This window comes from Notamacropus eugenii, chromosome 4 (assembly GCF_028372415.1).
Source record: "Notamacropus eugenii isolate mMacEug1 chromosome 4, mMacEug1.pri_v2, whole genome shotgun sequence".
Lineage (NCBI taxonomy): Eukaryota > Metazoa > Chordata > Mammalia > Diprotodontia > Macropodidae > Notamacropus > Notamacropus eugenii.
Genome location: NC_092875.1, coordinates 10,209,596 through 10,226,151, shown reverse-complemented (window position 1 = coordinate 10,226,151; position 16,556 = coordinate 10,209,596). Strand labels below are relative to the sequence as shown.

The 16,556-nt window shown below is 42.9% G+C and overlaps 1 protein-coding gene across 1 annotated transcript; it reads left to right on the top strand.

The window, feature by feature from the left end:
• The first annotated feature begins 2,053 nt into the window (after nt 1-2,053).
• LOC140498937 (uncharacterized) lies at nt 2,054-16,276 on the top strand. Its single transcript, XM_072599735.1, is given in 5 exon segments — nt 2,054-2,142; nt 3,676-3,769; nt 7,881-8,007; nt 8,544-8,639; nt 13,928-16,276. Coding segments are annotated over 4 exon segments (2,505 nt in total). The 5' UTR covers nt 2,054-2,142; nt 3,676-3,733; the 3' UTR covers nt 16,174-16,276.
• Nucleotides 16,277-16,556: the final 280 nt, after the last annotated feature.

The following is a 16,556-nucleotide window of genomic DNA, read 5'->3' as shown; positions in this document are numbered from 1 at the left end:
AATAGTGAAAGTTAGCAAGGGTACACATAGAAATAGCAGTTAAGACAGTGAAGAAAGAGAAAAAATACATGACCAACCAGGAGAACTCCATCATCTGACACCAGAATCAGTCTGCAGGGCCCTGGCTGGGACAACCAGCTGAACCCCACTTCTGAAGGATCCCTTTCTACGTGTTGCTCTAGGGGGAGAAGATCGTAAAGCAAAGCAGGAACTTGGCCACGGTTCCAGATGTCTCCGAGCACACGCACATCCTCTGTTAGGGGGTTTTATGATCCCTAAGACAAGGGGGCGTTCTCCTGGCCACACGGCCCCTTAGTCTCCCAGTATTTCTGCGCTGTTCCCTTCGGGCCCGCTCACACATGGGGACTCTAAGTGACATTCCTTGTCAGGTCATGCGGTGCTCACGCACGGGGCTGGGGAGGATCTGCGCAGTTTCCCCCACAGTGCCTACACATTCCAGGACTGAGAGGCTGCCTTTTCTGGGAGGGCTCCCAGACCTTTCCTAAGCCTGGCTGGTGACATGGAGCCCTTGGGCGTCTGCCGGAGCCTGCGGATGGACCTGTGTTCAGGATCCTGGTGTTAAATTCAAATTGCGGGACAAAAATAAACACAGGACTACGGGGGAAACCAATTGTAAAGAACTTGTCACATATACATATATGTCAAGTGCATCTTATTTAAATATGTGTATATGTACACATGTATGTATGTACGTGTGCATGTAAAAGTGATTGGAAATGTCGGGAACACCCTGGGGCGCTTTCCCAGCCCTATGGAATAGCCTGTTTTCTAGACCGGGGCCAGGCAATGGGGCTTTCTTAAGCACGCGCACAACCCGCTGGCTGCCGAACTACGTTTCCCAGAAGGCTGTGCGGACGCGAAGGAGAGCCGGATTCGTGCCACGTGACTCGTTTGCCCCGGAAATCAGGCCCCAAGTCCCTCCCCGACTCTACTTGTTCGCAGTCCCCTGGAATCGGCTCAGGCGCGGAGACGTGAGGTCGGGAAATGCCTTGTGTCGACACCGGAAACCGAGGTACAGACAATGGGCAGAGGGGGTGGAGACGAAGCCTTACACGCCTCGTTTCTCCGTCGGATTCCCTCCTGAGGGGGAAGTTAGGAGGACGTCAGCCTTCTGTCTGCGCAGGCGCAGCCACTCCCTCACACCTCGTACCCTCTTCTAACCGGAGTACTGTAGCGCAGGCGCACTGTCTTGTGCAGTTGCGCATGCACCGGCCATGGCGCAGGCGCCCTTCGGCTGTGCCCTTTTCTGGCCAGCCCCGCCTCCTTCCTCAGGGGGAGAATTTTTTTTTTGGATCGTCTTTGGAGGAAATTGACCACATCCTTGCCTGCCAGTGTTCTGCCCAGAAGGAAAGTAAATTTTAATCTCTGAGCTTGTTTTGTTTCATTTTTCTTATGTTCTTAATTTTTAAAAAAAGTATTTTTGTTGCATTTTGAGTTCTGAGCTGTTGCCTTCTTGGGTTTCAAACCTGCGTGGCATAAAGTTAACGTTCGACACATGTATGTGAAAGGATACAACACATACTTGCATGAAGCTCCTTTGTAGTGAATTTTTTTATCTCGAACATTTTTTTTATACATTTATTTATTTGCTTTTCATTTTCAACATTCACTTCCATAAGGTTTTGAGTTCTAAATTTTCTCCCCCTCCACAAGACAGTGTGCAGTCTAATATAGGCTCTACATATACCTTCATATTAAACATGTTCACATTAGTCATGTTGTAAAGAAGAACTAGAACCCGTGGGAGAAACCATGAGGAAAGGAGAAACAAACAAACAGTCTGCATCCAGACTCTGTAGATCTTTTTCTGGATGTGGATGACATTTTCCATCATGAGTCTTTCAGAATTGTCTTAGATCCTTGCATTGTTGAGAAGAGCTAAGCTTATCAAAGTTGGTCATGGCACAATATTTCTGTTACTGCTCACAGTGTTCTCAGTATCAGTTCATGTAAATCCAGGTTTTTCTGAAATCTGCCCGCTCATCATTTCTTATAGCACAAGAGGATTCCATTTCATTCATATGCCATAACTTGTTCAGCCATTCTGCAGTTGATGGGCATCCCCTCAATTTTCAGTTCTTCATCCCCACCAAAAGAGCTGCTACAAATATTTTTGTACATGTGAGTCCTTTTCCCACTTTTATGATCTCTTTAGGATATAGACCTAGAAATGGTATTGCTGTGTCAAAAGGTATGCTCAGTTTTGTAGCATTTTGGGTATACTAACAGTTGTTTGTTAGATACCTACCTTGTGCTAGATGTTATACCAAGTTTTTAGTGTACACAGACAAAAATGAAACAGCTCAGCCCTCAAAGGAACCATGGTCCACCACTGGAAATACCATGTACATACATTTGTCCCTTAAAAAACTAAAAATGCATCTAAAGTTATGTTTTAAGTTGAGAGGGCAGGCACCAGGGCTTGGCTGTTAGGGGGGATCAGGAATACCTTCCAAGTGGCTAGTGACATTTGATTCTTACCTGATAGGAAGTTAGGGATTCTCTGAGAGGGAGGTGAAGGAGAGCAGAGGAGAGCCTCAGGGAATGGCCTTGTACAGAGGCAGGGGAGGGCAGGTAGATGGTCCTAAATGAGGAGCAGTAAGCAGGCCAATTCAGCTGGCCCACAGAGTGTTTGTGAAGGGAAATGTTGTGTGATAAGTCTGGAAAGTAGCCTGGAGCAAGATGGTGAAGGGCTGTAGATGCCAGACAGAGGAACTTACCTAATTCTAGAGATGATAGGGAGCTGCAGGAGCCTTAGAATGATCACTGTGTCAGCCATGGACAAGACACGTTAGAGAGAGGAGAGACCTGCAGCAAATCAAGTCAGTAAGCATTTATTAAATGCCTGCTGTGTGCTAGGCACTGTGCTAAGTATTGGGGATCCAAAGAAAGGCCAAAATAAACCTAATTCCTGCTCTCAGGGAAAACAATGTGCAGACAACTATGGAGTATACAAGATAATTTCAAGATAATCACCTGAGTGAGGCTCTAGCATTAAGGGGATGGAGACAGGCTTCTTGTAGAAGATGGGAAGTTAAATTGAGCCTTCAAGTAAGCCCGGGAAGCCAGGAGGTAGAAAGGAGAGAGAAAAATCCAGGCATGGGGGACAGCTAGTGAAAATGCCCAGGTGGCAGATGAAGGGTTGGGTTTGAGGAGCAGCATGGAGGCCAGCATCCCTAGAGGGCAGAGTGTGTGGAAGGCAGTAAGGTGGAAGGAGGTGGAGCTAGTCATCAAGGCTTGGAATGCCCACTGGAGGATTCTCTGATAGATCCTGGAGGCAGCAGGCAGTGACTGGAGTTTACTCAGTAGGTGGGGTCATTTGATCAGACCTGCCCTTCCCCACAGACAGAGACCAGTTATTCTGTTGCAAGGGTAGATGCAGGTGAGAGGCAATGAAGGCCTAAACTGGAGGAGTAACTTGGAGGGTTGTTAAGAATTCTTTGGAATTACTTGAGTAATTCTTGAGTAAGACTTGACAGCTGCTGGGATGGTTGAGATGAGGGGGAGTGAAGGGCAAGGATGACAGAGGTGGTGAACTTCCATGACAGGAAGCCTGAGGGAGGTGGGGCATTTGGAAGCAGAGAAGCCAGGACTCTAGAGGCCAAAAGAAGGGCCTGGGCTGCACCTGCTCATGGTTTCCTTTCTTTCCTCCAGCTCTGATCTCTGAGGACTCTGCCTTTCCCCAATTAGTGAGGGCATCAAGTAGAGGAGAATGGTCCCAGTTCTCCTGCCCACCAGCAGTCCCCAGGTATGTGAGGGTAACATCTTCTTCCCTAGATTATCAACCTGTTTCTTTTTGATACTGGGTAATCCCAGATGCAATCTTACTGAATTTCATTTCTTGCACAAAAAAGTTTTCCATTACATTGACCTTGAGAAACGTCATCCAGAGTGATCATAACTCTCTACAAAGAAGACCAGAGGGGGCGGAGCCAAGATGGCGGAGTAGAAAGACGCACATACACATAGCTCCGAACCCACAACCCACAGAATGGCTAGAGGGAATCAACTCACGGTGAATTCTGCACCCAGAGGCCACGGAATATTGGAGCGAGGGAGATTTCTGTTCCGGAGAGACCTGCAAACCTCTTGCGGGGGGTCCTTCGCGCTGCGGACTGGGCGCCGGGACTGGGAGCTGAGTGCAGCCCTGCAGCGGCCCCGACACTGTGAGGAAAAGATCCGAGCGGGCTACGGGGACGGGATCTCCAGCGGCCACGCGGGTCTCTCCACCCACAGAGGGACCTGCAAACCTCTCGCAAAAGGTCCGTTGCGCTGCAGACGCGGAGCCCAGCCAAGACCTGCGGCGGCCGGGGCTCCGAGAGGTACAGATCCGAGCAGGCTTCAGGGACGGGATCTCCAGCGGCCGCACAAGTCCCTCCGCCCACAGGTGACGGGGGTCGGTGAGAGAGTCTCTTTGGCGGGTCGAGAGGGGTGTGGGGTGCCCCCATGGCTCGGGCCCCCCCGGGAGATAGAAGCTGAGAGGCGGTTGCAGACAGGGGCTCCCCAAGCGGGCGGGAGCCTGGATCCATTGTGGAAGGTCTGTACATAAACCCCCTGAGGGAACTGAGCCTGAGAGGCGGCCCTGCCCCGACCTGACCATCTGAACTTAATTCTCACACTGAATAGCAGCCCTGCCCCCACCAAAAGCCCTAAGGCGGGAAGCAGCATTTGAATCCCAGTCCCCAAACGCTGGCTGGGAGGACCAGGAGGCGAGGTGGGTGTGAGGAGAACATTCACAAGTCAAGTCACTGACTGGGGAGAATGCCCAGAAAAGGGAAAAGAAATGAAACTATTGATGGCTACTTTCTTGGAGAACAGACATTTCCTCCCTTCCTTTCTGATGAGGAAGAACAATGCTTACCATCAGACAAAGACACAGAAATCAAGGATTCTGTGTCCCAGCCCACCCAATGGGCTCAGGCCATGGAAGAGCTCAAAAAGAATTTTGAAAATCAAGTTAGAGAGGTGGAGGAAAAACTGGGAAGAGAAATGAGAGGGATGAAAGAGAAGCATGAAAAGCAGATCAGCTCCCTGCTAAAGGAGAACCAAAAAAATGTTGAAGAAATTAACACCTTGAAAACTAGCCTAACTCAATTGGCAAAAGAGGTTCAAAAAGCCAGTGAGGAGAAGAATGCTTTCAAAAGCAGAATTAGCCAAATGGAAAAGGAGATTCAAAAGCTCACTGAAGAAAATAGTTCTTTCAAAACTAGAATGGCACAGATGGACGCTAAGGACTTTATGAGAAAGACAGATATCACAGAACATAGCGAGAAGATTGGAAAAATGGAAGATAATGTGAAATATCTTATTGGGAAAACAACTGACTTGGAAAATAGATTCAGGAGAGACAATGTAAAAATTCTGGCACTACCTGAAAACCATGATCAAAAGAAGAGCCTAGACATCATCTTCCATGAAATTATCAAGGAAAACTGCCCTGAGATTCTAGAACCAGAGGGAAAAATAAATATTCAAGGAATCCACAGAACACCGCATGAAAGAGATCCAAAAAGAGAAACTCCTAGGAACATTGTGGCCAAATTCCAGAATTCCCAGGTGAAAGAGAAAATATTGCAAGCAGCTAGAAAGAAACAATTCAAGTATTATGGAAATACAATCAGGATAACACAAGATCTAGCACCCTCTACATTAAGGGATCGAAGGGAATGGAATAGGATATTCCAGAAGTCAAAGGAACTAGGACTAAAACCAAGAATCACCTACCCAGCAAAACTGAGTATAATACTTCAGGAGAAAAAATGGTCTTTCAACGAAATGGAGGATTTTCAGGTTTTCTTGATGAAAAGACCAGAGCTGAAAAGAAAATTTGATTTTCAAACACAAGAATGAAGAGAACCATGAAAAGGTGAACAGCAAAGAGAAGTCATAAGGGACTTACTAAAGTTGAACTGTTTACATTCCTACATGGAAAGACAATATTTGTAACTCTTGAAACATTTCAGTATCTGGGCACTGGGTGGGAGTACACACACACACACATGCACACACGCACACATACATAGAGACAGAGTGCACAGAGTGAATTGAAGAGGATGGGATCATATCTTAAAAAAAAAATGAAATCAAGCAGTGAGAGAGAAATATTGGGAGGAGAAAGGGAGAAATTGAATGGGGCAAATTATCTCTCATAAAAGAGGCAAGCAAAGACTTATTAGTGGAGGGATAAAGAGGGGAGGCGAGAGAAAATCATGAGGTCTACTCTCATCATATTCCACTAAAGGAAAGAACAAAATGCACACTCATTTTGATAGGAAAATCTATCACAATACAGGAGAGTGGGGGACAAGGTCACAAGCAGGGTCGGGGGGAGGATAGAGGGGAGGGCATGGGGAGGAGAATGCAATCCGAGGTCGACACTCATGGGGAGGGAAAGGATCATAAGAGAATAGAAGTAATGGGGGACAGGATAGGATGGAGGGAAATATAGTTAGTCCTATACAACACAACTAGTATGGAAATCATTTGCAAAACTACACAGATTTGGCCTATATTGAATTGCTTGTCCTCCAAAGGGAAGGGGTGGAGAGGGAGGGAGCTAAAGAAGTTGGAACTCAAAGTGTTAGGATCAACTGTAATGTTCTTACCACTAGGAAATAAGAAATACAGGTTAAGGGGTAAAGAAAGCTATCTGGCCCTATAGGACAAAAGAGAAGACGGAGACAAGGGCAGAGAGGGAGGATAGAAGAGAGAGAAGATTGGTCACAGGGGCAATTAGAATGCTTGGGTTTGGGGGGGGGGATAAAAGGGGAGAAAATTTGTAACCCAAAACTTTGTGAAAATAAATGTTAAAAGTTAAATTAAAAAAAAAAAAGAAGACCAGAAAACAAGGTATTCTTGTGCAGCTGTGTGACTTCCTCTGTATAGCTTGCTTTTTGATATATATGTCCAATCTAGCATGGTAGTGCCCACTTTGCCCTGCTTGTCTGGCTCTCCTTCTAAAGCCCCTTGTGTTCTCTCCTTTTATTTCTTTTCATTGGCACTTTTTGGGTCCATTTCTTTTATTGTTTTAAAGACTTATTGCTGATGCTTTGGGTTTTTTTCCCCAGTCGCTCTTATTTGCCAGTACCATCCCCTGTCTTCCCTAGGTACACCTTGTACTTCTTTCTACCCCACTTAAAATCACAGGCTTTTGAAGGAATGGCCTTTGGTCATTATATTTGTGTTTTTGCCTTGAACATGGGTCATGTAATAAAGGCCTATTGAATTTAATTAATAGAAGCAATGAAAACTTCTGATTTTCACAGTTGCCATATAGGTGGATGAAGTTGGTAGAGACACCCGATTGACGTTGGCCCTGTTGTAGCTCATAACTCCTGAATTCAAGGCATCCACCTATTTTTGTCTCTCCAGGAGCAGGAATCACACCACAGTTGACCAGTTTGCCTTTTTTCATAAATCACTTTTTAGAAACTTGTAGACACAAAGTGGAAAATATCTAAAAGAAGGCAGACACAGGGCTGAGTGGACCTGCAGATGTGAAACACTGGAAAGAGGAAAGGAGCTGTCATCAAGTATTTGAAAGGCCAATTTTTAGAAGCACTAGCACTGGGGGGAAGTTGCCAAGAGGTAAATTTAGGTTCATAAGGAAAAAATTCCCTCAAATTAGAGTTATTCCAATGTGTTCCCACTCATTGAAGGGTTTCAGGCTGAGGTTGCCTTTTCCACTTGTTGAGGAAATGGTGACTGGAATCATTTTTCAAATGTTAGAATTAGACTAGATTGCCTCTGAGGGGCCTTTTCCTTCTTAGGTTTTGTGATTCTGTGAAAACCAACTTTGACCTCTTGGGTCCATATTGGGAAAGGGACCTGAAGATGCAGAAATATAATTGGTATTCTAGGAATCAGTGACCTTCGAGGATGTGGCTGTGGACTTCACACCAGAGGAGTAGGGACACCTGCACCCTTCTCAGAAGGAGCTGTACAGGAATGTGATGCTGGAGAACTACTGCAACCTGGTCTGGCTGGGTGAGGACGGCTTCCCTTGGTAACTCAGATTCTTTTTATTGGAGAAGTTTTGCTTCTTTCCTTATTAAATAAACAAATACTGTAGCATCTTTCCATTGTTTGCCAGTGAAGGTTTCTCATGGAGAAACTATAGGTTGCTCATCCTTTTGTGGCTGTGTCACAGGGTGCTTCTGCTTGTGTCCAGGTAAAAGAAGTTGGGTTTATACAAGTGGAAAATGGTAGCTTCATTGGCCCCTGAGGGGCTTTCTCTGTTGTTCCTTTTCCCCTCAAGTCTGAGATTCTTCCCTAAGTTCCAGTGTAGAGACTGGAGGCATGAAAGTTTCTTGGTGGGTCCTTTCTGGGCCAGGTTCATTCCTTAATGCATTCTCCTGTACATTCCCCTGTACATTCTCCTGTACTTCTTAGGAGTCCAGGACAAAGTATCCTTTAGAAGTTCTTTACCTTTCTCTTTAGGCCTTCCTGGCATTTCTGTTTTTTCCTGGCTCACATTTTGAGCCAGCTTTCTGAATCAGTGTCTTTGCTTTTACAATGTGCAGGACTAACAGTTTCCAAACCAGATGTGATTGACCAGTTGGAGCAAGGTGAAGTGGTCTGGCTGTCAGAGGGAGATGGCCCAAGAAGCACCTGTCCAGGTGAGTCATCCCCAGCAACATCACAGCTTTTTGTTTGGAGAAGGGACTTTGACAGTCTTGGGCAGGGATTTCTCAAGGCGCCAGAGGCCCCTGTGGAGCAGAGCTGAGGCTATTTGGGGTGAGCTGCTTTCAAGAGCCTTGGAAGCCTCTGTTCCACCAAGCACTCTCCATGTATCTCTCCTGTATGTTTGTCCCTCCAGTCTTAGAGGAGGGGGTCGAGAAAGGAAGGTGCTCTCTCCCCATTTCAGTACCTTTCCTGATCCTTGTGAGCCCTTCTCTTGTTTCTCCTCTCATGAACATTGCTTCTTTCTCTGTTGTGTGAATGCTAACTAATGAAATCAGGACTAGACATGACACATTTGTTATGTCCCTCCAGATTGTTTTTTATTAAGTGTGGTTTTTTTTAGACTCCTTTTTCCCCAATTATTTCTTAAAATAAGTTTCTTTGAACTCTTTTTGTGAGGCCAAAAAACTAAGGCACAGAGGGAGCAAGGCAGGACTCTGAGTGTGTGTGTGGAGTGGGGGAAGGGTATGTGTGCAGTACCCCACTATACCTGAGGAAGAGAGCACAAGATCCAACTGGGGTCAGTTCTGACCACCCAAATGTCAATGGGACAGACACTTAGGCTGGTGAGTGATGAATTGCCTAGTGTGGGAGGAGGGTGAGATACTTTAAGATCCAATCTCCAGGGAAACTACCATCAGAGGAGACAGTGTCAGAAACTGAATAGGGGAAATCAGGAAGGAAAAAAAAGAGAAATTACCAAAGCTTGCAGAGAAAAGAAAACTCTGAAGCAACTAAAAATATAAGCATATGAGTCAACAAAGAAAACTGTATGAATGGAATTAAATTGATCTCCCAATCTACTAAATGAGTTCAGGCATCTACAACCCAACACCAAGGATTCTGAGGACCCTGTTGAATTTGAGGAGACCATGTAACCACAGCACACTCTTCTTGAGTGGGGCAAAAGAAGAATGCGAATGATGAGAGCAGAATGTATGTCCTGAACAGCAAAACTAATAAGCAGAATAGAAAAACTGGAATATGTCATGGCAAGTTTTATCAAAGAAATAAAGAGAGACCAATGGATCAGGAATGTAAATATAGAGAGGTGAAGGACAGCCTAGAAGAAGAGAAGCAAAACCCAGCAACTTTAAATTAAAATATGCCCACAATGCCAACAAAACACACTGATCTCAGAGACAGGATGGGTACGGGGGCGGAGCCAAGATGGCGGAGTAGAAAGACGCACATACGCTAGCTCCGAACCCACAACCTATAAAATATGTGTAAAAAAAGAACTGCCAACAAATTCTGAAGCAGCAGAAGCCACAGAACAATGGAGTGGATGAGATTTCTGTTCCAGAGAGCCTGAAAACCTCTTGCAAAAGGTCCTTTGCGCTGCGGACCCAGAGCCGAACCCACCCCTGCCTTGGCTGTGTGGCACTGAGAGGAGCGGATCCGAGCGGGCTTCAGGGATGGAAACTCCAGCGGCCGCGCAGGTCCCTCCACCCACAGGTGACAAGGGTCAGTGAGAGGGTCTCTTTGGCAGGTCGAGAGGGGAGTGGGGTGCCCCCATAACTCAGGCCCCCTCAGGAGGCAGCAGCGGAGGCGGGAGCAGACCAGGGCTCCCCAAGCAGGCAGGAGCCTGGATCCATTGTTGAAGGTCTCTGCATAAACCCCCTGAGGGAACTGAGCCCGTGAGGTGGCCCTGCCCCTACCTGAGCACCTGAACTTGATCTCACACTGAATAGCAGTCCCGCCCCCGCCAAAGCCCTGAGGCTGGGAAGCAGCATTTGAATCTCAGACCCCAAGTGCTGGCTGGGAGGATCTGGAGGCAAAGTGGGTGTGAAGAGAATATTCAGAAGTCAAGTCACTGGCTGGGAAAATGTCCAGAAAAGGGAAAAAAAATAAGACTATAGAAGGTTACTTTCTTGGTGAACAGGTATTTCCTCCCTTCCTTACTGATAAGGAAGAACAATGCTTACCATCAGGGAAAGACATAGAAATCAAGGCTTCTGTATCCCAGCCCACTCAGTGGGCTCAGGCCATGGAAGAGCTCAAAAAGGATTTTGAAAATCAAGTTAGAGAGGTGGAGGAAAAACTGGGAAGAGCAATGAGAGACATGCAAGCGAAGCATGAAAAACAAGTAAACACCCTGCTAAAGGAGACCAAAAAAAATGCTGAAAAAAATAACACCCTGAAAAATAGGCTAACTCAATTGGCAAACGAGGTTCAAAAAGCCAATGAGGAAAAGAATGCTTTAAAAAGCAGAATTAGCCAAATGGAAAAGGAGGTTCAAAAGCTCACTGAAGAAAATAGTTCTTTCAAAATTAGAATGGAACAGATGGAGGCTAATGACTTTATGAGAAACCAAGAAATCACAAAACAAAACCAAAAGAATGAAAAAATGGAAGATAATGTGAAATATCTCATTGGAAAAACAACTGACCTGGAAAATAGATCCAGGAGAGACAATTTAAAAATTATAGGACTACCTGAAAGCCATGATCAAAAAAAGAGCCTAGACATCATCTTTCATGAAATTATCAAGGAAAACTGCCCTGAGATTCTAGAACCAGAGGGCAAAATAAGTATTCAAGGAATCCACAGAACACCGCCTGAAAGAGATCCAAAAAGAGAAACTCCTAAGAATATTGTGGCCAAATTCCAGAGTTCCCAGGTCAAGGAGAAAATATTGCAAGCAGCTAGAAAGAAACAATTCAAGTATTGTGGAAATACAATCAGGATAACACAAGATCTAGCAGCTTCTACATTAAGGGATCGAAGAGCATGGAATAGGATATTCCAGAAGTCAAAGGAACTAGGACTAAAACCAAGAATTACCTACCCAGCAAAACTGAGTATAATACTTCAGGGGAAAAATTGGTCTTTCAATGAAATTGGGGACTTTCAGGCATTCTTGATGAAAAGACCAGAGCTGAAAAGAAAATTTGACTTTCAAACACAAGAATGAAGAGAAGCATGAAAAGGTAAACAGCAAAGAGAAGTCATAAGGGACTTATAAAAGAGACAGGATGGGTAATGATAACCTGAGGATCGTAGATCTCCCAAACAACATGAAAGGACCACACCCCCCCAAAAAATAGCAACAACCAAAGCAAACCTTTTACAGCATAGTACAGGAAATTATAGGAGAGGAGTGCCCAGAACTTCTCAACGTAGAAGGTGAAATTCTAATTGAAAGAATTCACAAATTACCTGCAAGGGAGGAAAACATAAGGCTGTAAACTCAAGACACGTTATTAAATTGAACATTTCCTTTCAAAAATAACAAATTCTGCAAGTGGTTAGGAGAAAAAATTTTAAAGGAAAGAAAATGAAATAATAGAAGAGTATTCTACACCCACCAGAAAACATAGAATGGAATGAAGTCATGTGTTCTGAAGAACAGTGGAGGGCCAGGATACAAGATGTAGGATGTATTCCAAGGCGATCTACCTTGCAAATCTGAGTGTAACTATACATGAAAAAGTATGGATATTCAATAATAAAGAAACATTTGAAACACTTTCAGTAAGAAAACTCGAACTGAAGAGATCACTTTTTGAACACCCTCAAACAGCATAAATGCAGACGTAGTGAATAAATGCAACAGGCAAAGACAGCAACAGTAAGAGACTGACAGCAGGGACTTCCAGTAAGGAACTTCTTTCGAATGTACATAAGGAGACAGCACTGAGGGTGGTAGTCTAGTGAAGGTAACACTGAAGAGGACATGGGTCATTATGGGCACTACTTGATGAAACCCTACCTTCAAGTGAATCAATATTTTTTTGTGGGCCTACATTACAGCACAGGAAGGTACAAAGTGGAGGGGATCAGGGGAACAAAGGGGGATGTGTGATGTGCCTAGGTCAAAGCAAAGCCAACAAATGAGGGAAAGTTTACATCTGTGCCCAGAGAAAGAAGAGCCTACAGAGGAGTGAGGAAGAAAAAAGGAGGAGAAAGGAAAGATGCCTTGTATCAGTGGTATGAAGAGGATCTACTGATGAATGCTCCTGAGTGAAGAGAGGTGATTTGTGAAGAGACTTGGGAGCATTGTCTGGGGAATTTGATGCTTGAAAAGTCTACTCTTCATATCTCAGAAATGGGGAAGTTGGAATTCCTGAAGGCAACTCATACTTGGGAGAGTGGAAGAGCATAGTCCCAGGGGGAAGATATTTTGAGGCAAATGAGGAAACTATATTGCTGAAAGGAATCATAAATCAGAAACAGTAATAAAATTATATGCTTCAAATGCCTTAGCATCCAAATTCATAAAGGAAATATTATCTGAGCTAATAGAAGACATAGTAACACAATAGTGACAGAAGACTTCGATGTCTCTTTCTCAGTTTTGGGTAAATCTAACAGAAAAATAAAAGAGAAAATACAGAGCTGAAGAAACTGCTGGAGAAACTAGAGTTAAAGACTTATAGCATCTCCTAAAAGGGACAGCAAAAACATGCATGGAACTTTTACAAAAATTCACCATGTACTAGTGCACAGAAATAATGCAAAAGGGAGGAAATAGTGAATAATCCTTTATAGACCATATTGCAATAAAAAGAGTAATTGGCTGTGGGATCACAAACAAAGGATACAGGCCCAAATGGAGACTTAGCAGTGAAACTGTAAATAACAAATATGTCAAAGAACAAATCACGTGAATAATAACTGTCACAGAAAATGATAATGATGAAACAATATGTCAAAATTTCTGGGATGCAATCCTCAGGAAAAATCATATCCTTACACTCCATTAACAAAACACAAAAGAAAAAGAGGATTAATGAAATGCAATTTTAAAACATTCAAAAACTAACAAATATACCTAAAATAAGAATAAGAGAGGTGATATTAAAAATTAGACAGTAAGTTGATAATATAGAAACAAAAAATACCCCATAGAAATTATTAAGGCTGGTTCTTTAAAAAGACTAATAAAATTGATAAATTCTTAGCAAGTCAGGTAAAAAAAAAAGAACAGAAAATAAAATCAATAAAACGGCAAATGAGCAAGATGAATTCACAGCAAAACCAGAAGAAATAAAAAGAATAATCTGCATGTATTACACATCCTTCATGCTAGCACACCTGAGAAACAGAGCAAATAGATCTAGCTATAAAGGAAGAATCATACTGTCTGCGAAGGGGAGTAATGTGTAATTGATTTGGAAATATAGTCTGGAGCAGTATTGCTGATGGAGGAGAGAGTAATCAGACCAAGTGTAATTCATGGACTGTAAGGGATATTTACATTTTTAAAAATTTCTTTCAGATTGGGACACTAGGCCTGAAACCAGGGAGTCAGCTCCAAAGATGGGCTTCTCTGTGGAAAAGTCATTCCAAGAAAGAATGAAAGTGGGTTGCCATTTCTCCAAGTTTGATGAAGCCCGGGAGTATGGTGACTTGTTACAAAAACAGCACAACAAGGAAAAGAAACTTTCTAGAGATGTACAAATGACTGAAATAAAGTCTCCCAGTCAAATAAGAGGACATGAATATAAAAAATATAATGGAGGCTTCTGCCAAGGGTCAATAGTTTTTCCACAACATAAAGTATTAATTGGAAAAAATCTCCTTCATCAATTTGATAAAAACCAAAAGAGCCTCAGACTATATTCAGACCTAAATAAACAAAATAGAATCTTCTCAAAGAAGATATTTTCTAAGCATAATGAATGTGGGAAATTTTTCAGTTATAATGCAAAACTTATTGAAAATCACAATATATATAATGGAGAGAAAGCACATTTAGGTGATGAATGTGACCAGGCTTTCTCAAATGGCATACACATTACTCAAATTCAGAGAATTCCTATTAGTGTAAAACATTACAAATGTAATGAATGTGGAAAAGCTTTTAGCCAGAAGACAGGACTTATTCAACATCAGAGAATTCATACTGGAGAGAAACCTTATACATGTAATCAATGTGGGAAGGCCTTGCGACAGAAAGTACATCTTATTATACATCAGAGAATTCATACTGGAGAAAAACCTTATAAATGTAATGAATGTGGAAAGGCGTTCAGCTGGAAGACAGGACTTACTGAACATCAGAAAAATCATACAGGAGAAAAACTGTATGAATGTAGTGAATGTGGAAAGGCCTTCAGTCGGAAGATAGGCCTCGCCTACCATTTGAGAATTCATACTGGGGAGAAACCTTATGCATGTAATGAATGTGGGAAGGCCGTCAGGCAGAAGAGGACACTTATTGAACATCAGAATATTCACACTGGCCAGAAACCTTATAAATGTAGTGAATGTGGAAAGGACTTTAGTCAGAAGGCAGGACTAGCCAACCACCTGAAAATTCATACTGGAGGGACACCTTATGTATGTAATGTTTGTGGAAAGGCCTTTAGACAGAAGAGATCATTTATTGAACATCAAAATACTCATACTGGACAGAAACCTTATGAATGTAGTAATTGTGGGAAGGCCTTTAGGCGGAGGAGAACACTCACTGAACATCAAAATATTCATACTGGAGGGAAACTTTATAAATGTAATGAATGTGGAAAGGACTTTAATCAGAAGGCAGGATTTGCTTCCCATCTAAGAATTCATACTGGAGGAAGACTTTATGAATGCAATGAATATGGAAAGACCTTTCAGGGGAGTTCAAAACTTTCCCAACATCAGAAAATTCATAGTGGAGAAAAACCTTTTGAATATAATGAATGTGGCAGGGTTTTCAGCTAGAGGACAGGACTTAGTGCACATCAGAAATGTCATACTGAAGAGATGCCTTATGAATGTAGTGAATGTGGGAAAACCTTCCAAAAGAGAACATACCTTGTTGAACATCAGAGAATTCATACTGGAGAGAAGCCTTATAAATGTAATGAATGTGGAAAGGATTTTAGTCAAAAGTCTGGACTTGTCTACCATCTGAGGATTCATACTGGAAAGAAGCTTTATGAATGCAGTGAATGTGGAAAGACCTTCCAGGAAAGGTCAAGACTTCTGCAACATCAGAAAATTCATACTGGAGAGAAATCTTTTGAATGTAAAGAATGTGGCAGGGCCTTCACCCTGAAGGCAGGACTTACTGAACATCGGAAATGTCATTCTGAAGAGAAACCTTATGAATGTGATGAGCGTGGAAAAACCTTTAAACAGAAGTCTAGACTTACTGAACACCAGAAAATTCATACTGAAGAAAGACCATATGAATGTAATGAGTGTGGGAAAACCTTTTGTCAGAGAACACACCTTGTTGAACATGAGAGAATTCATACTGGAGAGAAACCTTATAAATGTAATGAATGTGGGAAAGCCTTCAGTCGTAAGAGAACACTTACTGAACATCACAATATTCATACTGGAGAGAAACCTTATAAATGTAATGAATGTGGAAAGGGCTTTAATCAGAAGGCTGGACTTACTTACCATCTGAGAATTCATACTGGAGAGAAACCTTATGAATGTATTAAATGTGGGAAGAACTTCAGCTGGAAGACAAGACTTACTCAACATCAGAAAATTCATACTGGAGAAACTTTAGGAAAGTAGAAAACAACACTTCTTGGACATCATCAAATTAATATTAGAGAGAAAACTTAGTAATATAATGAATGCTATTTGCAGAGAACGTATTGAACCTTGGAGAGAAAAAGGAGAGAAATCCTAGGAATATGATGAATTTTGGAAAGCCATCTGGGGAGCTTAGAACTCACTCACCATCACAATCCATACTGGAGAGAAGTTTTATGAATGTGGGAATACCTTTAGCTGGAAGATGATACTTATTGAACATCATAAAATACTGGATAGAAACTTTAGTAATATAGTGAGGCAGCTAAGTAATAGCATGGGTAAGAACACTGGTCCTGGGATCAGGAAGACCTGCATTCAAATCCTGCTTTAGAAGACATGAGTTCAAATCCTGCCCCGGT